Source organism: Megalobrama amblycephala, linkage group LG24, assembly GCF_018812025.1.
Source record: "Megalobrama amblycephala isolate DHTTF-2021 linkage group LG24, ASM1881202v1, whole genome shotgun sequence".
Classification (NCBI taxonomy): Eukaryota; Metazoa; Chordata; class Actinopteri; order Cypriniformes; family Xenocyprididae; genus Megalobrama; species Megalobrama amblycephala.
In genome coordinates, this window is record NC_063067.1 from 13,532,598 (window position 1) to 13,559,383 (window position 26,786).

A 26,786-nucleotide genomic window follows, 5' to 3' on the forward strand; every position below is an offset into this window, starting at 1 on the left:
AAGCCGCTTACATAATAATGCATGTAAAATGCAAATGTATGCAAAAACAGTTAAGATGTCACTGTCAACACAATTCATGTCAACTGCCCATTTGTCATTTTCAAAGCAGGGTTTTCTTGGCATTGAGGAGGCTCAGATTGCAGGACATTAACAATACAGACAATTAATTGTGCAAACAAATCACAGGCATAGAGTATGTAAACGCAAAGATAAATAATGTTACGATTGGGAAATATGCCAAACAATGTTTTAAGCAATGGGAATTCCAGAGTTAAATGCATCTGTAACTGTAACAGACAGTGACAGTGCATTTAAGAGAGGCTTGTGTCGCTAAACAAATACACCAAGAGAAGATGCCAGTATCTAATTAATTGACAGGAAAGTGGCAAAGTGCTAAGACAAAGTGATTTAATGACTGTCAGATGGACTGTAGATAAAAGCTACTTGTGAAAAGAGAAAACAAAACACTTTTAATTTGTGTACCAGTCATGTTTTCCAGTCAAATGCTCTTACCTATGCATAGCTATATACTTACATATAAGTGAAGCCTGGCACACAGCCTCATGGCTTGACCACTGTATTATGACAGGCTGAAACTCATTCTGCTCTACAATCAATGGAAATTCTTTCTACATCTGATCATCAGATCATGTATAATTTTAATGACTACTGATATTGAAGGACTGTCTGAGATGAACTATGAGTTTAAGAGGGACGGCTTGGTAAATTAGACTGGACCAAACTTACGAAAGAGAATGTCCTTATAACATATCATGGGAAAACTGATACCCTTTTGAATGAGGTGGTACTACCCAGAGATGCAGTTATATGTACAGATGTGAATTGTAATGAAATTTCTCATGGTACAGCTTTTTGTGCTATGTGATACTGTGGGAGCGGTGTATAAGGTTGGTACACCATATTTTATACACTGACAAGAATAAGCCAGGGTGGAAAAAGGAGTGTCTGCATATCATACTGAAGCTAAGAAAACATTTAAAGGGTTAGTTCACCCAAAAATGAAAATTCTGTCATTTATTACTCACCCTCATGTCGTTCCACACCCGTAAGACCTTTGTTCATCTTCAGAACACAAATTAAGATATTTTTGATAAAATCCGATGGCTCAGTGAGGCCTGCATTGACAGCAAGATAATTAACACTTTCAGTGCACAGAAAGATACTAAAGACATATTTAAAACAGTTCATGTGACTACAGTGGTTCAACCTTAATGTTATAAAGTGACGAAAATACTTTTTGTGCATCAAAAAAACACAATAACGACTTTATTCAACAATATCTAGTGATGGGCGATTTCAAAACACTGCTTCATGAAGCTTCGAAGCTTTGCGAATATTTTGTTTCGAATCAGTGGTTCAGAGCGCGTATCAAACTGCCAAAGTCACGTGATTTCAGTAAACGAGGCTTCGTTACATCATAAGTGTTTCAATACGTTTAAAAAAATTTCAATGGTTCACTTGACTTTGGCAGTTTGATACACGCTCCGAACCACTGATTCTAAACAAAAGATTCGTAAAGCTTCGAACTAGGCACTTAGCAGGTAGGCCCAGACAGGGGCCTGTTCTTGGCCAAAAAGTTAACCAATGCTAGATATAAATATGCAGTTCATTATGTCTGTAAAGATGAACAAATGATGAGAGCAGACTCAATGGCAAAAATTCTGCTTTAATTATGTAAATGATTTCTGGAAGGATGTAAGAGCACTAAATAGGAGCAATGAGACATTACAGTCCTCTATAGAGGGTGTTTCTGGAGCAAAGAATAGGCTATAGTTGAGCTGTGGAGACAGCATTATTCAGCCTTCTTTAACAATGTAATAAACGAGCCTAATAAAGTGGAAACTGTCTCCTGTACTGATATGGAGTATTACAACCAGGGCTTGACATTAACACCCGCTAACCCGCCAAATGCGGGTAGATTTCAGCTGTGGCGGGTAAGACAGCCACTCCCACTAGCCACTTTGGCGGGTTGAATATAATTTCAGTTTACAGCCAAAAAGTTAATGTCAAGCCCTGATTACAACTAATTATTAAGCAATAATTCAGCTCACAGATAGGAAAGCTGGTGGTTTAGATCAAATTACTGCTGAACACCTAAAGTTTGCAAGCCCAAGGGTTGCGGTTCTTCTTGCCATAGGGGCATCTACTCTTACCAGCCCTTTTTAATGAATTGTCAGAACAATTAAGTGATATGACCTGAAGACCAAGTATGGTAAACCATACTCAGAATTTGCCCTCTGCATTTAACCCATCCAAGTCATTGGACACAAGACACACACATCCGGAGTAGTGGGCATCCATTTTGCTCCAGCACCTGGGGAGCGAATAAATCGAAGAATCAAAATGACAACCTTCGGGTTACAAGTCTGACTCTCTAACCATTAAGTGACTGTAAGACTGGATGTATGCTTGGTAATATCCTAATCAATTATCTTATGCATGCATAAACCTTTTTAGAGCATATTATAGTTCTTTTTATACTGCTCCTTTGTGGGTTAAGTTTAAAAAGTGAACCCATGTAAGCTTCAGATTGCCTACGATGACTGTATGAGGATTCTGCTGAAAAGAAGAGCAGTGCAAGTGCTTATTTTGTAAGGCAAGAGTAAAATATTTTCTGGCATTAATGAGAAATTTGATGTATAAATTTATTTGTCAGCTGGATGATTCACAGAATGCTGTTATTATGCTGTTGTCAAACCCTAAGCATAGTGTGGTGCAATACCAGTCACATATGAGAAATTGTCTTTTTTAAGTGTTCTGTTTTGTGTTTTTTTTTAATGTATTTTCTTCTTCTCTAATGGACCCTGAGTCAAATAAAGTTGAACTAAGTATCACCAAATACTTAAGTTCACAAATACATACATGCTGAACTAGCAACATCTATACTTAGGGTAACAAACTTGATAGATGGCATGTGTCTATGTCTTTCACAATGTCATACATGATGCAAAGTCATTGTGGAATTGTAATATTTACTATAAGGCTGATTATGTAACAACTGTCATTTTATACCAATCCAGATGTCATGCCAAAAGAAAAGCCTAAAACAAGATGGTTTGATCTGAATTTTATTGAAATATTTGTGTAGAGAGTGCAAAAAATAACTTGGAAGAATATTCACATCACCAAAAACTATATAATATTTGGGGAGGTGGAAGCCACAGTTACAATTCACAAACATTTGCGAGGACTTACATATAGACATTAGAGCTTACTTTAGAATATATTAGCAAAAGTACTATACAATGTAAAGATATACTAGTATGCATCATAAATTGAGAAAAGAGAGTGAGAGAATGAGAATTAAACAAACATGTATATGGACACATACAACAGCAAATAAATAAATAAATAATAAAAAAAAGGCCAGGAAAGAGAATATAGTAGTAAAGTAGTCTCAAAGTTATGATCAATTATCGCACTCTGAGAATTATTATTCTCAATCAATGAAAGACTGTCATGTTTGGCAGAGACTTATAGAAACTACTGTACAATGTGAGAATATACAATAAGAATGATAAATGAACTAGTCTTATTGGAAATACTACAGAAGGTAAATGATTGATGAGAGTACACAGATGCACTGCTTCAACTTCACTATCTCAGAGCAAAAATCCAAGATGGATGAAGTGACAAAAATCATAACACCCTCCAAAGTTCGTACCTGGTGAAGAGCAAATGCACAGCGGTTCTCCAAAACAGAGCAGGATGCCAACTTGTTTTAAGGGAACAAGTTTCATTAAAGGTGTTTTTTTTTTCTTTTCAAGTTATATAAACTTTTGTATCCAAACTCTCCACGGATTCTACATTACAATTATGAAATTGTTATTTAGGAAACATATTAGTGTTTGCTATAATCTGGTAGTGTAAGAGCAGAACCATTTACAAGTGGGATAACTGTTTCTTCTAATAATACAAAATGCTCAGTTCCTTTCCTCTTTACACATTAAAAAAAAAGCTTCTTATCCATCACATACAATCAATAACAAGGCTCTTTTGCGTTTAAGCCCCAAAGATCATTGTACAGCCCCAAAAGGTATGCTGTACTCATGGATCCATAATCCATATCCTAAAGATTGTATTGTTACATAATGCACCTACTTTATTCTTGAGCATTCACATCCTCTTAGCATATTTACAGGCCTTTTCCTGACACACTTCCCCTTGGTGATTGGCCAGACCGCTTTGTAGACTTCTGGCCATCGCTGTTACCCTCATCAGCAGTTGGATGGCTGTGACCCTGGATGTGACTGGGTGGGGAAGGTGGTGGGTACGAAGGAGGCGGGATGGTCAGGTGTGGTAGAGAAGGCATTGCTGGGCGAGGTGTGGTGGGAAGGGGTGGCGGGGTCGAATGATGGTACGAGCGAGATCGGGGTGATGGGGAAGAGCTGGCGCTTTTTGCTCTCGGAAGGGTCTCAGGATGATCGCTGATCTGCTCCAGCAAAGAAGGCATGTCCCCTTCGATCTTCTCTAGCACGGCAGCCATTTGCTTCTCAATTTGTTCGATTACACAATCCATTTGCCAGTCCGCGCTGGCTCCACTTCCTGGCTCTAGACCACTGTACTGTCCGACAGAGTAGGTTGAACAGTATGTGCTCCCGTACCCTGATGCACCATGGACCATCTCCCGCAGCTCCTGCTCAAATACCGTTTTATCATGGCCGAGACTTGAAGATCCCAATCCCGCATACGTACACTGGATGTTTTTCACTGATTGGCTCCCCTTGTCCGGTCGTCCTTTCTTCAACTCTCTGCTCTTGGGGTTGACCTCGCAAGTCGCCCCAACTTCTGCTGACCTCTCTGCAACTGCTTCTGGGAGCTGTGTTTGACACCAGCTGCTTGCGGCCATATCGTGGACTGTGTCTTTCTTGTCTTCTGGTTGAAGAGGTGTTTCTTTTCCCTCTGACGAGGTACCGGTTTTGGCATCTGAACATGAGGCATGATCCATTGAGAGATTGGCGGCAATCTTGCGTCGATTTGGAGTATCAGGGATAGGTGATTTCTTCTCAACATTGCCAACAGCTGTGGGCTCTGGCTCTGCGGGGATGTTGTCCTCTCGGCTGTCTGAGGTCTTGATGGGTGCTGCTTTCTGGCTCGCTCCTGTTGATGATTTGTCCTCCCTTTCAGAAGAGCATTCGGTAGACTCTCTCTTGTTCAGCTCCTCTGCTTGTACTTTTAAAGAGCTGTTTGATTGGGCAAGGGTCTCTGCCTTTTTCTCTTCTACTTTTATATGTCCTGCTTTCTCCTCTTCTTGATTCTTCATGGATTTACTTTCGACGGACACCTCGTGGGACACGCTCATAGTAGAAACGCCACCTGAGTCTGTTTGTATCCCCTTACCATCTAATCCATCTGAGTTGACCTTTTCGCCCTGGCCTTCTACTGCACTATCAGACGATCCAAGTTCAGAGGCTCTGAGGCGCTGCATGAATGTGGTGACACGAATCGCTTTCTGAAAGTGAAATGAAAAACACCAAACACTTAGTGCCCAGTGAATTATAAAGTACCGCAAGGTCTTCTTTGCTATGGAGGTGAAATGCATTGTTAATAGTGTGGCAATTTGTGGTAGCAGTTTTCCCTCTCTATCACTTTCATGAGATGTACACATTAGAGATGGGCGTTTTAGTAATTTTGTTGCATCAGAGGGAGGCGTGTCATTTTTTTTTGTGTATCGAAACATAATTTTTTAGGAACTGAAATGAATCAACATTGAAACCCTGTTCTGATATATTTGGTTCTAGCTGTTTTTGAATGTGAAAATGCAAGAACTGCAAGTAAAAATTATGTCTGAACGAAACAATGAAAGTTGATCTGAGTGAAATGTTTAAGGGATGCGCAACATATAATGGTACCTTATTGATTATTTGCCGATATTAGAGAAGTGTTAATTTACTGGTATCAGTTTATATTGGATATTTAACTATACATGCTCATTTTCTCTATTTTTACATTTAGATGACCGTTGCCATCATCTAAAATACACTTAAAAGAGTAAAACTTAACTAAAAGTTAGTCTTTAAAACCACTATTAATTTAATAACACTGTTACATTTCATATTTTGCAAATGTTAAAATAAATATCCTTTTTTCATGCTGTATATTAAAATGTTGTGATGCCTAAAATTTACTTGTAGCATTTAAAACAGTTGATTTGAGTTTTTAGTGTTTTATTTAACATTTATTTAGACAAAATAGAGTTGAATTTTAATATTGGTCATTTATCGATCATCACATGATTATCATTACATAATTATTATCAGCTTATCTGTATTGAGCCAGAATTTTTTATATCAGTACATCCCAGTTTTTAAAGCATTAGTTCACATTCAAATGAAAATTAGCCCAAGCTTTACTCACCCTCAAGCCATCCTAGGTGTATATGACTTTCTTGTTTCTGATGAACATAATTGGAGAAATATTTATAAATATCCTGACACATCCGGGCTTTATAATGGCAGTGAACAGGGTTCACGAGTATGAGCTGAAGAAAGTGCATCCATCCACATCCATCCATCTTAAATGTACTCCACATGGCTCTGGGGGGGTTAATAAAGGCCTTTTGAAGCGAAGCGATGCATTTGTGTAAGGTATGAAATAAAATACCTCCTTCCCTATTCAACTTACGGAAAAAGTTTAACTGGTTTCTGGCGGAAGCTAGATATTTTACTTCATAACTTGTTAAATATGGATAATTTTTTAAACAAATGCATCGCTTTGTTTCAGAAGGCCTTTATTAACCACCTCCTGGAGCCGTGTGGAGTACATTTAAGATGGATGGATGTGGATGGAAGCACTTTTTTCAGCTCATACTCATGACCCCTGTTCACTTCCATTATAAAGCTCGGGTGCATCAGGATATTTATTAATATTTTTCAGATTGTGTTCATCAGAAAGAAGAAAGTCATATACACCTAGGTGGCTTGAGGGTGAGTAAAGCTTGGGGTAATTTTCATTTGAAAGTGAACTAATCCTTTAAGCTATCTATATAAAAAAAGTAAAGCATCGCAAATATTGACTATCGATAATTGCTGTTACTTTTGAGTGCTCTGCCACTCGTGCCCATCCCTAGCACACATACAGGATGACCCCTAATTTGATATGTATGTGTCATTGGCAAAAGCATGATGTGAATAAATGAATCAGGGCCAAGGTATGTCATCCCACTTCGCCTTTTCTCTCTCTCTCTCTCTCTTTTCATAAGGACCACTTTGGTCCTTTCTGGCACACACAAACACATGGGACAACTTTTCATACACATACATGTGACACTACGATGAATAGTCAATCTGGAGATTTGTCTGAGTGAATGAAGGGCTAAACTGGAATATTCAAACTGGAATATTAAGGACACTGTGAGTAAAAGCCAGACGGCATATGACTGAATGCACATGGGACCAGCTGGGCAGTGATAAATTTGTTAGTTACTGGTATTCAGATACAGGGAGGCTTAAGTACAGCGAGAGTCTTTCCAACAATCCAACTTGAACTACATATTTCCTGCATGATCGTAGCTTGAAGAATCAGGCCAGGCCATGAGACACTACAGCCATGTATTAACGTACACTAGGTATGATGCTAAAGGAAATATGAGTGCCCAAGTCAAAGATTGTTATACAGAGAAAAGAATCTCTGTCTCTAGGCTGCCCCGCGAATATCAACAGTACCTTCAACTCCTGGGTATCACATGCAAGGAAAAAGCAAACATAATATAATAACCATCAGAACCTTTATTAAACAACAGCTTTATTTGCCATTATCATTTTTACAGTTACTGTCCTTATATATTATCCTATTATTTATTGTGCTGTTTGCTAGAAAGGTGAGTAATGCAATTATTAGAGGCATTTGGCAAGTGCACATGACTGCTGTGTGTGAAATTAAATTCCTCTTACCCTCCACTTTGCCTTGGCAAAGTTTTTCTCAAATTGAGCACAGACTCCTTCCTTCAGATTCTTTTCCGAAGCCCCATTTCCAGCGATCCTATCAAATAGATAAATAAATAAAAATAAGAGGAGGTATTGTCTCTGAAAGCAATCAAATGTTTGCTCTTTTGTATACAGCCTTACCATCCATGTGAAAGTGCATCTTGTGCAGTAATTCTCAGCATTTGGTCAACCTCCATAAGTCTGCAGACCAGCTCTTTTGCTACATGACATGAAAGAAAGAGTGGTAAAGCATAAAAAATAAAATGAAATAAACATTTTAATTATTACTAGTCCGGATCAGGAGCTTCTCAGTTCCTGATCTTAGTACCAGCAGGGGAAATGTCATCCCAGTACGGTGAATCAAATTCAAATTCTCCAGCAACAATGCGGCAGAAGATGATCCGGTTGTGCATGTCGGTGTTCTCCTCCTCAGTTTCATCATAGAAGGGAGGGTTTCCAGACAACCTACAAATGAGATTTGTATGATTTGTATTATGTTCTCCTTGCTACGTTTCCTCATAAAGATCATGAGTATTTAGGTATGAAAGTGCTGTACATTTACTGTTAAGTGTTTCATATATATATGTATAAAAACCCGAAAACCTGAAACTTCTGAAAGTCATCAATTACTCAATTACTTGGAAGACATGTTAGGGTTCTTTAGAGATATAATGTTCCAGCAAGTCTGCTTAATCAATTACCAAAGAAGCATGTCAAAATTATTCAGGAAAGTAAGATTTTCTTATCAAGGTGATAAAATGTTGTGTAGCAAAAATGAGTACACCCTCCTAAATGTTTGATCCCATGTTTGATCAACAGGTAAGTATGTTGAACCAAAACATTTAAAGAGAAGTAATTTCTTGACAATTAAAAGTGTTATATAGCCCACTGAATCATTCTCAGACTTAATGCTGACAACAACCGAACCACTTGGGAGAGAACTGTCAGGAGACTTATTTCTTAGCACAAAAGAGGACAGTGGTACAAGAAGATTACCAAATCATTGTTTTAAATGTGAAAATATAGCAAAAGTAACACAGAAATTCAAAAACAATGGACTTGGTCTTGCTGAAGGTGTGAGGGATTTGTGCTTTATCAATGCTGTCATGAATTCCCACACCACTGTGTAATTTAATACACAAATTTAAAACAGAAGATGTTACCCTTTCCTCATTCCCTGCATTGTTGGGCATTTTTTCAACATGACAATGAGGATATGCAATGAGGATATTAAAGATCAGGGCATTTAAAGAGCTCATCATCCAGGAGTTAAACAGGACAGATGTGACAATTTGTCATGAATTTGTACACTCCTTGCCAAGAAGGGTCAGAGCAGTATATTCAAAATTATGGAGGGCATACTAAGTACTAGAATATTATACATTTGTTGAATTAAATCTAGGGTGTACTCATTTCTGCAATCCTTAATTTAAACAAAATTGGCTAATTTACTTATTTTATGGCTATTAATGACATATTTCTCAGATTTTATTATGTATATGTTTAATACAATTTAGTTTTGCCATCTTTCCATGAATTGTATTAGTGATCATAAAGAAAATACATCTTTTGTATTTATTCAGAGGGGGTGTACTCATTGATGCACTGTATATTCTGTACATATATATATATACTGTACATTATACACTGTGTATATATATATATATATATATATATATATATATATATATATATATATATATATATATATATATAAAACAAAAAAGTAAAATGACAATTTTATATATATATATATATATATATATATATATATATATATATATATATATATATATATATATATATAAAATTGTCATTTTACTTTTTTGTTGAAATATAATTAAATTATAATCTTGAAAACATTTACTTTTTATTAAACTGACAGTTTATCTGAGATTACACTTTGATTTATATACATACATTAGTGGTCAAAAGTGATGTCCACCCTAGGAAAAATGATATCTTCACTCTTTATTCAAATATTTTTTTTAAATTTGTTAAAGATTGCGTAAAGTCAATTATTTGATAATGCAATAAAACATGACAAATTGTACCAGCATAATTATTGGCCAGGCTGTTACACAAAGAAATTATGAACACATGCAAAAACAAGAGAGAATCAACAAAATATTAATAACTATTTCTGTTATAGTGATTGTATGCTTTTTTTCTGAGCTTTTTAATTAATTTAATATTTTTTATTTTGATTATTATTAGAATTATTATTATTATTATACCTTAACCAGGTTTAGTGTTTTGTTCTTCCCTCATATTTAAAATATTAAAATATTTTATATATGATATCAAATATTTTCCTCATATTTTGATGGCTTAATCTAACTTAATCACTTTTGGCCACTACCATATATAATACATTTTTGGAACAATATATATTAATAAATTGGAATTGAAAAACTGATTTTTTTTTTTTTTAAATCTCATGATTTCGTTTCTTTTTCTTTTCTTTTCTTTTCTTTTTTTTTTTTTTTTTAAATCCAACACTAACTTACAGTATGTACATAATGACCCCCACTGCCCAACAATCGACTGGTCTTCCATAGCGATGACGCGCCACCACTTCAGGGGCTGACATGAAATATGAGAAACAGGTGTGAAGGTTACTGCTTCACATACTCAAAGTTAAAGAAAAATAAAGATCATGAGATGATGAATAAATACCCAGGTACTCAGGTGTCCCGCAGGGTTCAGTGATTGAGCCGTTCTCAAACCTGGACAGGTAGAAGTCCCGCAACACAACTTTGTTGTGGTTACTCTCTCTATAGTACATCAAGTTCTCCAGCTGAAATGACAGAAAAGGCAGAGGGTAAAAAACAAAACAAAAAATCAATACATTAATTTAAAAGTACTGATAGGAGGAAAAACATGGCATCAGGCCAAAGTATGAGTGAATAAGAGGTCGCTGTGTCCCAAAATAAAGTTGATATTCGTCTTTCAGTAGAGACCAGACAGAACACGCCCTTCACCCGCTCTCAATGTGAAGAATGAGTTTTTTCTTTAAAAGATAAATCTGAAAACCCACAGCTGACCTACTCGGTATAATATATGAATCTCACTCTGTGATATTTCAGGCACAAGCCTTAAAAGTAAATGCATCAAAGCTATATCTAAAAACACCCAGGAGGCAACACACAATTATGCATTACTGAGAAGACTGAGCTTTGAGCAAATGAGATGCATACACACATAATAGAGAATGTCTGATGCTAATGTCCTCCACAGCGTGTTACTGCCATACACTAGAGGGCACTGCAAACACATGCTGTCTCATGACAAACAGCATCATAACCTTAATGACTTTAGTATGAAGCATTAGAACCACAGGAGGTGGCAATTCTGTTTATTCTTTTCATATTTGTTTTGAACAATAATGACACCCACAGGGAGCACCTGCAATATTACAGTTGTACAGTGTTATGAGTCAAAGTGGAATAGGCGTTTGATTAATATAACTGATTATCATTTAATACTCCACAGACAAAAACATCCCCACCACACACATTAACACAGGTTAAAGGTGCAATATGTAATATTTTCTGTCTGCTAGAGGTCGCTAGAGGCCTATTCAAAACAAAGGCGTAGCTTGAGGACACCAAGGTTGAGCGCAGAATCTTGGGACATGTGGTCTTCACATCAATGGCCGGTGGAAAAGAATTGGGATAGGATTCGGGAAGAATTCATGTTCATGGATGAGATTATTAACGTTACTGTAGTATGAAGCAGAGCAGGACGAGTGTTGTGGGAACTGAACGAGGCCGCTGGAGCGATTGCGCAACACATGCCGCGAGCAGCGGAACTTTTATTATGACACAGTCGCTGGCGCCGCTTCCGCTTTTCCAGTCATGAGTATGAGGTAACGCAGCTCTGTTTATCATATTAGATACATTTGAGTGTGTTGAAAATGTAATAAGGTTACTCTGTGCGTTCGCTCGGCTGCTGCTGTGAGACACTGTTGCACACTGCAGTAAGCTAGATCGATATTAGAATATCATATTAAATATTGGATGGCTTGTTTTGATAAATGGCATGCAATTAATTTTAAAACATATTGTATGATGGAGAAAATGCTGTATTACTGTTACTAAAAATAAAGCTGCATTTGATTATGCTATGTTAGCTACTTGACAAAATAGTGTTTTTCTCTGAGGCATGGTAAAGCATTGTACTCGCAAAAAATCAAGAAAATTAGATTTAAACAATAAGACTAAACGTGCTATATAACGATAATTCGTTTTCTGTCTATAAATATATCAAAACAGCTGTTCCCTTGACTATTAAAACATGTAAATATTAAAGTGTCTTTGGTGTTTCCATGGTTTCTACAAAATAAAACCAGAAACCGAGGGTAAAACGGTCAACAAATAGTTGCAAACATTTGGGATATTGTAAATACTCAAGTGAACAAAATATATAATACTGGCCTAGTGGTTTTTGGATATTTTACTGCACAATTCTCACATATTTAAAAACAGAGCAACCAAAACTTTAAAACAGAGTTACAGCCTTTGATTCGAGGTGACATTACACCGGCCTATAGTGCATATGGTGTTTATATACGTACTATCCATTAATAAATAACATCATATTATGATTGCTTACCAACCTTTAAATTTCTATGGACGATGTTGAGGGAGTGAAGGTACGCCACTGCTTCTAAGACCTGACGGATCACATTGGAGGCATCTCTCTCTGTGTAGTTCCCCTGGTCTAAGATCCAATCAAAAACATCTCCACCTGTAGCCCTGTGATGAACACACAGTCAAAAAATAAGATAAAAGAAGATATGTGTAAAGTTAATCCTTATTTAAACTATATTTAATTGGTAGTAAGGTTGGTTAGGGATGGATTATGCCCTGGAGCAACGGGGCCAGTGCTCCAGGGCTTTTGACTAACTGGGACCTTGAGCTGAGAGGTGGACTGACAGCCGGAAACAATTAAAGCTGATACAGATACAACATCAGCCCTGTAATGGTTTGACATACATCTTTTACATATACAGTAGTGGCCATAAGAAAAGTCGCCACACCTAGGAAAATTGACATCTTTATCCTTTATTTTTTTATGATTTTGCAAGCGTATCGCGTAGTTGTGCCTGAAGTCAAATGTTTTATTTTTGATAATGCAATGAAACATTACAGGCTGTCATACAAAGAAATTATGAAATATACAAAAACAAGAAAGAACCAATTATGTTATAGTCAATGTATACTTATTTCTGTGAGCTTTTTGTTTTTCTATGCATTTTTTTTTTTTTTTTTTTTTGCATAGTAAAATAAAACCTGTAGCTGAAGTTTGCCAAATAATTTTGTCAGATAAATACCTTAACCAAGTTAAGTGTTTTGCTCTTCTGTCATATTTAAAATATTTAAAGGATATAAAATATTTTGCTCATATGTTGATGGTTTAATCAAACTTGTAGAGTCATTATAAAAAAGAATAAAAAAAAAAAAAATCAAAACATCAACTACTTTATAGGATTATTTCAGGATATTCAGGATAATTCGGGATTAATCCGGAGCCTCAGAAAGGACCAAAATGCAATCTCGTGGTAAGTCACCAAACATAAAACAATTAGTGAATTTTAAAACATAGGAAATATCACTATATTAGAAGGATTTTGGTATACAATTACATAAAGAACTGCCCACATTTGCCAAATCATTAAGAAAGTGTGATGTTTTCAAATGTTTTATTGTTATATTGTTATATAAATCTACATTTTAAATCAAACTGAAAACTAAATTTCATAAATTTCAATCTGAATCGGAACATTTTGCTAATATGTAAAGTGATGCACAAATGTGAAACTGTAAAATCTCATAATATGTTCTCAAAATGTTAAAAAAAACATATTATTAAACTATGTATGTAATTGTACATCTGACTTCTTGAGCATCTAATTTTGAATAATTTGTAGTGTAACTCTGACACACCATTGCCACCAAAATGACATTTGAACTTTTTCAAACACATCAAATATAATGTCAGATTTGCAACCAGAATCCTCCAAGCTAAATATAATATCATTCTATAGGATCTTTAAAGGGATAGTTCACCCAAAAAAAAACAAAATTCTGTCATAATTTGCTCACCCTTAAGTAGTTCCAAACCTGTATACATCTCTGAATATAAAAGGAATATATTTGGAAGAATGTTTGTAACCAAACAGATCTCGCCCCCCATTGATTACCATAACAGGAAAAAAATACAATGGCAATCAATGGGGTGAGAGATCTGCTTGGTTACAAACATTCTTCCAAATATATTCCTTTGTGTTCAGCAGAAATGTATACAGGTTTGGAACAACTTAAGGGTGAGTAAATGATGACAGAATTTTCATTTCTGAACTATCCCTTTAAGATTGAAATGGAAATGGTAAATGACTAAATGTCCAAAAACTGTATTTTCTACTGTAGTCTCTCATTACTGTAATCTTAATAGCTGTAATAGCATGTCAGATTTTTAGTTCTGGCTAGATGTGGATATTTGCATGTGGAGCGGAGGGAGAATAAGTGCATTTTCTGGAGTGATGTTTTGATGCAGAGAGATGTGTCCTTGGCCTACTGAATGGCACTGGGAAGGGATCGTGACTGATCACGGTAAACGCAAGGTCAGACTCACAGTTCTTGTATGATGAAGAACTCTTTCCTGGTCTCGAATGCATCAATCAGCTGCAAGATGTTTGGGTGTTTGACCCTGGAATAAACACATGACAGCAAAAAGCTGAATAGTTTCTTCATCTCACGTTAAATAAGAGTAAAATAATACTTCAAAAAGAGGACAGAAATAATCACAGCAAGAGTGATACATTCAGCCTCTCTTACTCTCTCCATCTTTCTCTCCACCCCATCCTTAAAGGAGTAGTTTGCCCAAAAATGAAGACTATATTTTTACTTTTGTGCTCCAGAGATGAAAAATGAATTTGATGTTTGAAATGACACATGGGTAGAATTTTGATTTCTGGGCAAACTATCCTCTCAGATCAGCACTCTCACAAAACCCTACATCATCTGTTGATGTTTTGAGTCACCGTGTACATTTTCAAGATCATGATCTCGTTCTTGGCTGCCTTCCGCACTTTCTTGCCATCTTTCTTGAGGAATTTCTTGCACACATAGACCTTGTCCGTCTGTCGTTCCTTCACCAGGCACAGCTCGCAAAATTCTTTCCTGCAGAGAGAAATTATACTGAATGCTGCATTTTATGCTACAATACATACCCCTTATGGCTGTGAATCGGTTATACTAAAAACTACTGAGATGGATTGGGAGAAACACGTTCTGAATTATTGTTTAATGAGATCACGTGTCTGTAATTGATGGATTGGCTTTCTTAAGGCTATAATGGCAGATCTATGCACACTCACGCCTTGAGGACCTGTCCAATCTCGTATTTGTCAGTGACGTCTGACAGGCTGTTGTATGTCCGCCCATCTCGCAGAGCAAGGCACCCAAATGGCATGACAGCATCCACCTGTCCAGAGGAGAACAAGAAGCGTACACATACACATACAGCTATCAATCTCAATAAAACTAATGCCATTCACTCTAGAGGAGCATGTGTCTTCCCAAACTAGCCTCACCAAGACAGGTCCCACCACACAGAAATTGCGAAGTGCTAATGAATGCTGTTTCAACATGACTGAAAGGAGATTTAAAAACAAAACAAAAAACAACTTCATACATTTTTGGAATGCAAAATATCAACTGGAAATATTGGACATTATTCATCCAACACAAGCAGAACCATTTCTGTGTAAAACATATACACATTCTTGTAAAACAGTTAATTTTTTCCATAAATCGCCCCATTGAATGGAATGTGACAATTTGCTACACAGAAATTCATCATGCTTGTGCTTCATGAATAAAGCTCACTGATTATAGGACACTTCCCACAACAAGAGTCAGTAAAAGGAGATGTTTAACTCTCAGAAAGGAGATATTTTATTTTCCATTCATTTTCTAGGCTATGGGTTTTCCAATTTTCAACCATGTTTAAAGTTGGGCCATGTCTAATTACAGTTTAAAATCTTGATTTGTGTGATTTCAGTATTTTCTAGAAATAAACATACAAGTGAATAAATAAATAAATAAATGAATAAATAAACAATGGATATAAGTCACAGGAATGCAGATTTTGTTAGTTTTTAGTTAATAATAAACTTTGTAGTCAATAATGACCTTGCATAATAATAATAAACCACATGATTTTCTCTCTATTAAAGAGGACCAATAATGCCCCTTTTACAAGATGTAATATAAGGGTGCGTTCACACGTGTAGTTCGGTTCGTTTGGTTCATTTGGTCCGGACCAAAGAAGAAAAAAAAAAAACATTTAGTCCTGGTCCGATTAGCGTTCAGATTGGCAATTTTATCACCGAACCAAAAGATACCGAACCTTCAGGCATAGGGATACATTCACAACGTGATTGGTCGGATTTTATGACGTATTGCCTATTTTGAGACGGAACTTACCGAACATCCAAAACAGTGCTGTGGGCTGAGGTAAATGTGCTCGTTGTGTGTGCGTAGCGGTGCGTAGCCTGCATGTGATGGTATTTTGGCCAGCTGGAAACTCATGAAGAGTTTATAAAATGTGTAAAGTTGTCAAAACAGCGGCGAGAATCCCTCCGTCACACACACAAACAATCTACTGCGTGGAGACGCGCGTCTGATGCCTGTCATGGGCAAACTCGCGTCTATGAAGAGAAAAAACGACATGCGTGAGGATTCTGTCCTTTTTAGGGTCTCGTCTTCCTGTTTTTGGTTCGGTTACATGTCTTTGGTCCGTGTTGCGTTCATATATCATTCGAACCGCACCAGAGTTCGTTTGGAAGCGGACCGAGACCCATCTTTTCAGCGGTCTCGGTCCGCTTGTTTGGTGCGCACCATGGTTCTGATGGCAGCGTTCACGTATGTTCAAATGAACCGCACTAACCGAGCAACCGCACCAGGGTTCGTTTTAATTGAACCAAACATGACAAGTGTGAACGCACCTTTAGTCTCTGATGTTCCCAGAATGTGTCTGTGAAGTTTCAGCTCGAAATACCCCACAGATCATTTATTGTAGCTTGTCAAATTTGGTTGTGAGCAAAAACACGCCGTTTTAGTGTGTGTCCCTTTAAATGCAAATTAACTGCTGCTCCCGGCCCACTTTCCAGAAGAGGGCAGAGCTTTAACAGCAACGGTGTTCAGCCTTAAGCCGAGTTCAGACTGCACGATTTTAGCCCCGATTTTGGCTCGCCGACAGGTTTTAAGAAATCGCCGACAAATGCCCGAAATCACAGGCAAATCGGTGCTCGTTCACGCGAGTGACAATCACGCAGTGTGAATGAGCAAAGACGCCGACGAGTCGCCGACGCCCGTGAGATATTTGGCATGCTAAATATCTGGACCTGTCGGCGATTCAAAATCCTGCTGTGTGAAAAGTGTTCTGACTGAAAACTACATCGGCGATGACCGACAGCCAATGAGAGCAAGATACAGAGCAGTGGGGAGTTCGGGGAGGAGTTATAGACCACAACATCAGCAAGCATGGCTTCATTCACATAAACATTACAATTCTATCAAACGGAAACAAAACACAAACATTTGCTTGACCATCCGCAACAGCAGCACATTGAAAAGTTATGTATTTATCTCCAACTCTCGTTGCAGAACACACAATCCACAGTCTCCCCAACCATTTCCTCCTCCATATTCTTCTTTTCTTTTTCTTATATTCGCTGCAAATCAGCGCACAGGCAACTCGTATTGCAAGCTTCTTGCGGGCTACCGTTTTTAATAATAATAATAATAACTCCGGTCCTGCACGCGTGATATCGCGTTGTCACATCTCGTGTGTGTTTGGTTGTGAAACGTAGTTTGCGTGCCAGACAGAGTTGTCGGCGATTCTTCCTATTGTAAAGTCACGCAGTGTGAAACCTTCTGTCGCCGATCCATCGTGCAGTATGAACACAGCAGCGACTGAATGCTGGCCAAGATAGTCATGCAGTGTGAAAAGAACAGTGACCCGACTACTTTGAAAATCGTGCAGTCTGAACTCGGCTTTACATTGTTCAAACCAGAGTCAGACACTGATGGAGAGACTCAGGAAGAAGTTACAACTTCTAGAAAGCAACAGGACATTTCTGAATGGTTAGTGGATAAATTTATGTAGTTGCTGAGGAGTTGATTAAACTCATCGACCAGCATGTGCCGTAATCTTTTGTGCAAATCCAGCAATGAATTTACCTTCGTTTGTGAAGCAGTCCAGTGTAAAAGGACGGCATGGTAACAAAACTCTACTACAACAACTCTTCCTCTTCTCTAAAGCAGCCCAACATGACCTCACCCCCTTTTGTTGTGTCTTCCCGGGGGAAAGGTTTATGTAAATTTTAGGGTTAGTGATGTCACAAACCCGGGAAGAAGCTTGTACTCCCTACCAGCCATTTGTTGTAGTACTTAAACAGAGAATTCTTTGAAAGAAAATATCTCCCTTTGCAGATGTTGTTTATGCTCAAACAGCAACATTACACACTAACTAAAGTTAAAAAAGTGAAATTATTATCAACCACCCCTTTAAAAAAAGCAACATCACATACAATTGCCACACACACACACACACACATACACTGGTTTTCATGTTTTATGGGGACTTCCCATAGACGTAATGATTTTTACACAGTACAAACTGTATATTCTATCCCCTACACTAAAACTACCCATCACAGAAAACTTTCTGCATGTTTAGATTTTCAAAACACTTAATTTAGTATGATTTATAAGCTGTTTTCCTCATGGGGACCAAAAAAATGTCCACATAAGGTCAAAATGTACTGGTATTACTATCCTTGTGGGGACATTTGGTGTCATCTGGTGACATTTGGAATACTAGGTACACACACACACACAAACAAAATCATTCAGCAACAAGGATATCATGTTTTTGCTTGATAATAGATGTTTATTACTCCAAACAACACAATTTATATCTTTATTGTATTTAAAAAAAAAAAAAAAAAAAAAAAAATCTCATTTTTGAAAAGGTGTTTCTGATCTATCACACAATTACAAGATCAGAAATATAATGCTCAAGTGAAAATAATTCAACAGATGGTTGGGAGGACATGTTTCTCAGTGCAGGGAAACCGCAGATCTTTAAGACTGATGGTATCAGTGAGGAAGAGCGTGATGAGAGACGTGACAGCATCTTTATCAGAAGAGAGAGCACTGGACTGTCATCTGTGTAATCCAGCTCCGGCTCCTGCCCCTAATCCCTAATCCCTCACATGGATCCATGCAAGGGAGGGGTCGGGATACAGTAGGAGAGGTCGGGAACAAGTGAAATATTACATAACTGGACTATGCTGAATTTATGCTGAAAATCTGAAGCGATAAACTGGAATATTGTGATATCTTTGTGATATCTATATTGTGAGGCTTTGTCAGCTAAGAAAAGGAAGTGAAGACATTAAAATCATCGAGGCACTTTCTAGCTTTTGCTAGACAGCTGTTCATCCTACAGCAAAGTCAACATGCCATTGTTTCGTATCCTTCTGAGATATCATGTTTGTTGTATTTGCATAGCTATTTCTGTTACCTGCCTTCTGGTACCACACAACAACTCGATAACAGTCAATTAAAATAAAATTGTGCCACGATGATTTGTATGTGTCAGGCCTGTTAGAACATTTCCGCATTTCAATAAATAAAATATGATACCCAAAAAACATGTTACAAGAGTGCCTGGCAGTCATGGGGCTTGTGTCTAAATTAAGATGTAGTCAAGATGAGAACATAATTTTGTGATGTTGACAATAATTCACGTGCAGGTTGCAACAATAAAAAATATGCACAAACATAATATAAATAGAATATAAGTACTGCCATTGATGGAGTAGGGATATTTTTAAAATCAAGTAGTTTCGTGAATCGTCTGGTTTCGTGTTGACTTGACCCCAATCAGACACGTTTCTTAGGGGGTCTTTACATAAGATGTCTTCTTGCATTCAAATTTAACTAGATGAGGCGCAGCAGAATGAAACAGAACACAGACATGTTTTAAAAAGTTAAACTATTTTTAACTTGACGTCATCTTAAAAATGCAACACTTTTGTCAGAGCAGTGGGACAGAGGGTAGTGCATTGCTTCTGAAATATAAAGGGCAGCAGAGCCTGTGGGGACACACGTGGGGTTTGAGTCCGGCCCCCGAGATATTATATTATTTTATAATAATAATTAAAGGGTTAGTTCACACAAAAATGACATTTCTGTGATTAATTACTCACACTCATATCGTCCCAAATCCGTAAGACCATCATTCATCTTCGTAACACAAATTAAGATATTTGTGATGAAATCCGAGGGTTTCTGAACCACACATAGGCAGCAACATCACTGCACCTTTTGAGGTCCAGAAAGGTACTAAAGACACTGTTAAAACAGTCCACGTGACTACAGTGGTTCAACCTTAATGTTATGAAGCGACAAGAATACTTTTTGTGTGCAAAAACAAAACAAAACAAATTTATTCAACAATTTCTTCTCTCCCCTGTCAGTCTCTTATGCGGTTGATGTAGTAAACACAGTGCAGTGCTTCCATGTTCTAGAATGCCGGCTCCTTATTGGCCGGCTCCTGCGTCAACATCACACTCGTGTCGTGCTGCTCACATGTACAGCGTCGGCCAATACTTAGCCGGAGTTCAGATGTAAACACGGAAGCAATGCACTGCATTCATTACATCAACTGCATGGGAGACTGACAGGGTAGAGAAGACATTGTTGAATAAAGTTGTTATTTTTGCTTTGTTTTAGCGCACAAAACAGTATTCTTGTCACTTCATAACATTGAACCACTGTAGTCACGTAGAATGTTTTAATGATGTATTTAGTACCTTTCTGGACCTCAAAAGGTGCAATGACGTTGCTGCGTATGTGGTTCATAAACCCTCGGATTTCATCAAATAATGAATTAATTTGTATTCCGAAGATGACTGAAGGTCTTACGGGTTTGGGACATGAGGGTGAGTAATTAATGACCGAAATTTCATTTTGGGGTGAACTAACCCTTTAAAGGTGCCGTAGAATGGAAAATTGAATTTACCTTGGCATAGTTGAATAACAAGAGTTCAGTACATGGAAATGACATACAGTGAGTCTCAAACATCATTGTTTCCTCCTCCTTGTGTAAATCTCATTTGTTTAAAAGACCTCCGAAAAACAGGCGAATCTCAACATAACACCGACTGTTACGTAACAGCCAGGATCATTAATATGTACGCCCCCAATATTTGCATATGCCAGCCCATGTTCAAGGCATTAGACAAGGGCAGCCAGTATTAACGTCTGGATGTGCACAGCTGAATCATCAGACTAGGTAAGCAAGCAAGGACAATAATGAAAAATGGCAGATGGAGCAATAATAAATGACATGATCCATGATATCATGATATTTTTAGTGATATTTGTAAATTGTCTTTCTAAATGTTTCATTAGCATGTTGCTAATGTACTGTTAAATGTGGTTAAAGTTACCATCGTTTATTACTGTATTCACCGAGACAAGAGAGCCACACTTGCAGTCTGTATAATTCATAAACACATCTTCATTCTTTATAAATCTCTCCAACAGTGTGTAATGTTAGCTTTAGCCACGAAACACAGCCTCAAACTCATTCAGAATCAAATGTAAACATCCAAATAAATACTATACTCACATGATCCGATGCATGCATGCAGTATGCATGACGAACATTTTGTAAAGATCCATTTGAGGGTTATATAGTCGAGAGCTCGGGGGCGGGGAGCGTGAGCATTTAAAGGGGCCGCGCGCTGCTGAATCGGTGCATACTTAATGATGCCCCAAAATAGGGAGTTTTATCTATGGGGTATTTTGAGCTGAAACTTCACAGACACATTCAGGGGACACCTTAGACTTATATTACATCTTGTGAAAGAACGTTCTAGGGAACCTTTAACTTAATCAATGAAAATAACTATGACTTGTCATTGATGGATGGCTGTGGGCCACTGTGTAGAGCAGGAAGTTATACGTTTTGAGCCAGAGTTGCTACTTCCCTCCTACAGGCTCTTTTTAACACTCTTTCCGTATGGCATGAACTAAATGACAAGATATATTCACAACGACCGCAGATTCCCTCCGGAGCTGGCTGTAAATACAGGAGGTGACATGCTTACATTAGGGTAGTGATGCGCATGTTTTGATGGGAACCTTGCACTGGAAGGATGGATCACATTTGACAGCCCTCGCTCATTAGCTACACTCAATATGTGGCCTGTATTACATGTAATGAATCGCACATCCTTCTCTCTCCGGTGTGAAAAAAAGTCAATCTTGTAGAGACGACTTTGTTAATGTACCATTGCGGAGTGCGGTGTGATTAAGGATTACTGTCTCAGAGCTTGTGATTTCTCAGATCATTTCTGGCAGAAATGTATGTTGTTTTAATTGAGGGTCCATGCATATTTATAATGGCTATTTTTGCGCACGCCCACCCGTTTCATACACACACCCATCTTTCGGTCCAAAATTAGCATTCGAACATTCCCCCAGCCTGCACAAGGCAACACGTCCACAGGAGACCGAGTTCAAGAAAGACACAAGACAAAGACGAGGAAGCGACAAAGGGTTTGAGGGGTGCCTTCTACAAAGACTAGTTTGCAACAGATTCCTCCCTCCATCATTAAAGACCATAAGACCCTCACCATCAGCTTTCCCCAAGACACTTCTCTCTAATGGTACACTCTTCTCTCTCCTGTCTGTACTGCTCTTATTAAAGCAATGAATCTTCATCTCTAGAGGCACACACATTAAACACCAGAGCCAATCCCACAGGATGGATGAGAGGAGCTGTGCTGTTCTCCAAACACATCTGAACCCAAACCCACATACACACACACACCTCCTCACAATCCAGCACAGCAACAAGTTCAAAAGTCAAAGCATGGAGAGTAGAAGTTCTTTCCCTTTCTTAATCTGGTGCTAAATTATAGCGTGCAGTCACGCTTTCATGTCCACCTCTCACAGACAAACACCATAATCATTATCATCCTGCTGGGTTTATTATGCATTTGGTGTTCTGAAACAGAATTTTGGCACCGCTAGATGTAATTTTTGCCAGAGCCTCAGCTGAAGCCTCAGATGTAGTGAAAATATTGAGAAAAGACTCATCCGAATTAGTAAAGCAAATATTCTGCCTTCGGTTCAGCTTCTTTGTTACAATTACATGTTATGTGGAATCAACAATTTTATCACAGAGTGTTGGAAGTTTCCTTTAAAAGGAAATATAAACAGGACCCCATTTGCACTTTGTGTTAAAGTTGTCAGATCTTTACTTCCATTTTTGCGATGTACGTCCGAATGGATTATCGAAAAGAAAAAAAGTATGGCGGTGACTTGGTTCAATTCATCAGTTGTTGAGTGGATGGACGGCGGGGTTTAAGTGAAGTAAATGATTGGAGAAGTCTGACATATGATACCTGATAGTAAAATTGTAAGGTCAAACTTTAAGAAATGGATGAATCATTCATAATAAGATAAATAACATACATTTACAAAGTAGATACGGTGAATTTCCATTTCATGCCGACTTCAGTGGTCAATAGCTCACCCAAAAATGCAGATTCATTTACCTATCCTTGTGAACTGAATCAAATGATTCACTAACTCAAAAGAATGATTAAAGGGTTAGTTCACCCAAAAATGAAAATAATGTCATTTATTACTCACCCTCATGTCGTTCCACACCCGTAAGACCTTCATTAATCTTCGAAACACAAATTAAGATATTTTTGTTGAAATCCGATGGCTCCGTGAGGCCTGCATAGCCAGCAATGACATTTCCTCTATCAAGATCCATTAATGTACTAAAAACGTATTTAAATCAGTTCATGTGAGTACAGTGGTTCAATATTAATATTATAAAGCGACGAGAATATTTTTGGTGCGCCAAAAAAAACAAAATAACGACTTATTTAGTGATGGCCGATTTCAAAACACTGCTTCAGGAAGATTCGGAGTGTTATGAATCGGCGTATCGAATCATGATTCAGATCGCGTGTCAAACTGCCAACGGCTGAAATCACGTGACTTTGGCACTCTGAACAGCCGATTTGATACGCTGATTCATTTATGCTCCGATGCTTCTTGAAGCAGTGTTTTGAAATTGGCCATCACTAAATAAGTCGTTATTTTGGTTTTTTTTGGCGCACCAAAAATATTCTCGTCTCTTTATAATATTAATATTGAACCACTGTACTCACATGAACCGATTTAAATATGTTTTTAGTACCTTTATGGATCTTGAGAGAAAATGTCATTGCTGGCTATGGAGGCCTCACGGAGCCATCGGATTTCAACTAAAATATCTTAATTTGTGTTCCAAAGATAAACGAAGGTCTTACGGGTGTGGAACGGCATGAGGGTGAGTAATAAATGACAGAATTTTCATTTTTGGGTGAACTAACCCTTTAATTCATGAATTGGACATTGCTACAAGTCACATTTATGTATATAGTGCTTTAAATAAAACAGATTGTGAAAATAACATTGTTAATGTTGCCAAATTCATTAATTATGAAACAAATAAAATGGAGCTGTAAAGCAGCTCTACAGATTCATTATTCAGTTCAAGTTTTGTCCTCATTTGATGCAGTCAAAGCGATCATATTACTGAATATTAATTGCCTTACAAAGCTTTTATTTGACTTCAGATTAGAAAAATAATTCATAAGCCACATACAGACCACTTTTAACATTTTATTTCCTTTTATAGCTTGAAAGCTACAGTTTCCTACTCATTTTAATTGTCTGAAAAAGGAGTTCACTATTTCATTCTTCCTAGACTATATACAAGATGTCTAAATGTACTGACAATCATGTCCCAAGTTTGTTTACTCAACTAAAATATCACATTTGTTGTGAAATTTAAATTTTGAACTATATTGTAAGCAACAGTGAGTCCCAAGGCAGATGTTAATACCAAGTATAAACAGTCTTGGATTCATATTTTAAGTAACCCATCCATTTGAGTTTGGATTGACTCCACAATCAATAACATGTCTGACTTCAGTGGTGAATTCTTAGAATTGACTTTGGCATGAATGTAAAGGGGGCAGCGTTAACCCCACCCAGGCTGAGTGAGTCCAGCTGGGCTGCTGCTTGGAGCAGCTGGATGCTCCACAGATCAGGGGAGGAGGGAGGGAAGGGCTCTCATTCAAACACAAGATGCTCATCCAAACTGTCTGCTCCTCAGGAGGGAGGCTCAGAAATCTGGAGCTGATGCAAAAGGACAGCTTCCATACAGGAAGGGCAGTGAAGGCCTGGATTAAATTAATCTGTTACCCTTCAGGTGGAATGCTACAAATTGACCAGGACTGATGCTGAAGACATGGATGTTGAATTTTGCCTGTTTCTGTAGGTCCCACATGATGTACGTGACTAGAATGAGCGCCTGATCCCTGAGCTTATAGGTGAGAACACAGGGAGCACAAACAGGAAGGAGAACAGATTGAAAAGAACTGGGAGAGAACAGACCACTTGTGATATACAGGGTGAGATTTGGATGAGAAAATAATCAACAGTACATGATGGAGGAGAAGACTCAAGGTCCTAAAGCATGGTGAAAAGTCACATGAAAGGAGGTATTGCCTCCACGTCACTGTGATTAGCTGATCAAAAACAGGGGTAGTTTATCCAAAAATGAAAATGTTGTCATAATTTACTCACTCTCATGTCGTTCCAAACCTGTCGTCTGTGGAAAAAAGAAGATAATTTGAGAAATGTTTCAACTGTCCATACAATGAAAGACAATGGTGTAAAAAAAAAAAAAAAAAACTTTCATTGTAGCCTATATACACCAAAAAAACCTAAAACATTTTTTGAAATATCTTATCTTGTGTTCTAGAGCAGAAACAAATGCAGGAGGGTGAGTAAATGAGGACAGAATTCACATTTTTAATGAGACTTTAATGTGACTTGGTTTTGATTTTTGTTGTTGTTGTTGTGGTTGTTGTTTATTAATGCATTTGGCATTCACATTTACCCAAAGGGACTTACATTCAAGATATACATTTACATTACCAGATATACATTACTACATGCGTTGATAGCATACAATAAATGATGTTCCATTTGTCCTTAAAGGGGTAGTTCACCCAAAAATGAAAATAATGTCATTTATTACTCACCCTCATGTCGTTCTACACCCGTAAGACCTTCATTAATCTTCGGAACACAAATTAAGATTAAAAAAACATATTTGAAACAGTTGATGTGACTTCAATGGTTCTATCTTAATATTATCAAGCGATAAGAATACTTTTTGTGCGCCAAAAAAACAAAATAACGAATTTTCAACGATATCTATATGGGCCGATTTCAAAACACTTCTGAGCTTTATTAATCTTTTGTTTTGAATTAGTGATTCGGATCTGCTATCAAACGGCTAAACTGCTGAAATCACGTGACTTTGGTGCTCCGATTCACTGATTCGATTCGTAAAGCTCTTTAGCAGTGTTTTGAAATCGGCCCATATATTCTTGAAAAGTCGTTATTTAGTATTTTTGGTGCACAAAAAGTATTCTTGTCGCTTTATAATATTAAGATATTGAAGTGAACTGTTTCAAATATGTTTGTAGTAGCTTTATGGATCTTGAGAGGTGCAGTAACATTGCTGGCAATGCACGCCTCACTGAGCCATCGGATTTCATCAACAATTTGTGTTCCGAAGATGAATGAAGGTCTTACGGGTGTGGAACGACATGAGGGTGAGTAATAAATGACATTATTTTCATTTTTGGGTGAACTAACCCTTTAAAGG

The 26,786-nt window shown here is 37.5% G+C and overlaps 1 protein-coding gene across 2 annotated transcripts in view; it reads right to left on the reverse strand.

Moving 5' to 3' along the window:
* Positions 1 to 3,073: 3,073 nt before the first annotated feature.
* The window catches only part of camkvl (CaM kinase-like vesicle-associated, like), a 55,473-nt gene continuing 31,760 nt past the window's right edge, over positions 3,074 to 26,786 (reverse strand). The window contains exons 2-12 of one of the 2 annotated variants that reach the window (XM_048178773.1): positions 25,694 to 25,718; positions 15,331 to 15,437; positions 15,002 to 15,133; positions 14,586 to 14,660; positions 12,568 to 12,706; positions 10,626 to 10,746; positions 10,457 to 10,532; positions 8,275 to 8,411; positions 8,088 to 8,166; positions 7,914 to 8,001; positions 3,074 to 5,473 (exon numbers count right to left, since the gene is read on the reverse strand). In XM_048178773.1, coding sequence (XP_048034730.1) covers positions 4,157 to 5,473; positions 7,914 to 8,001; positions 8,088 to 8,166; positions 8,275 to 8,411; positions 10,457 to 10,532; positions 10,626 to 10,746; positions 12,568 to 12,706; positions 14,586 to 14,660; positions 15,002 to 15,133; positions 15,331 to 15,437; positions 25,694 to 25,718 — 2,296 coding nt within the window. In that variant the 3' untranslated portion in view covers positions 3,074 to 4,156. The remainder of the gene's footprint in view (positions 5,474 to 7,913; positions 8,002 to 8,087; positions 8,167 to 8,274; positions 8,412 to 10,456; positions 10,533 to 10,625; positions 10,747 to 12,567; positions 12,707 to 14,585; positions 14,661 to 15,001; positions 15,134 to 15,330; positions 15,438 to 25,693; positions 25,719 to 26,786) is intronic. The other variant, XM_048178774.1, reaches the window with a different exon arrangement.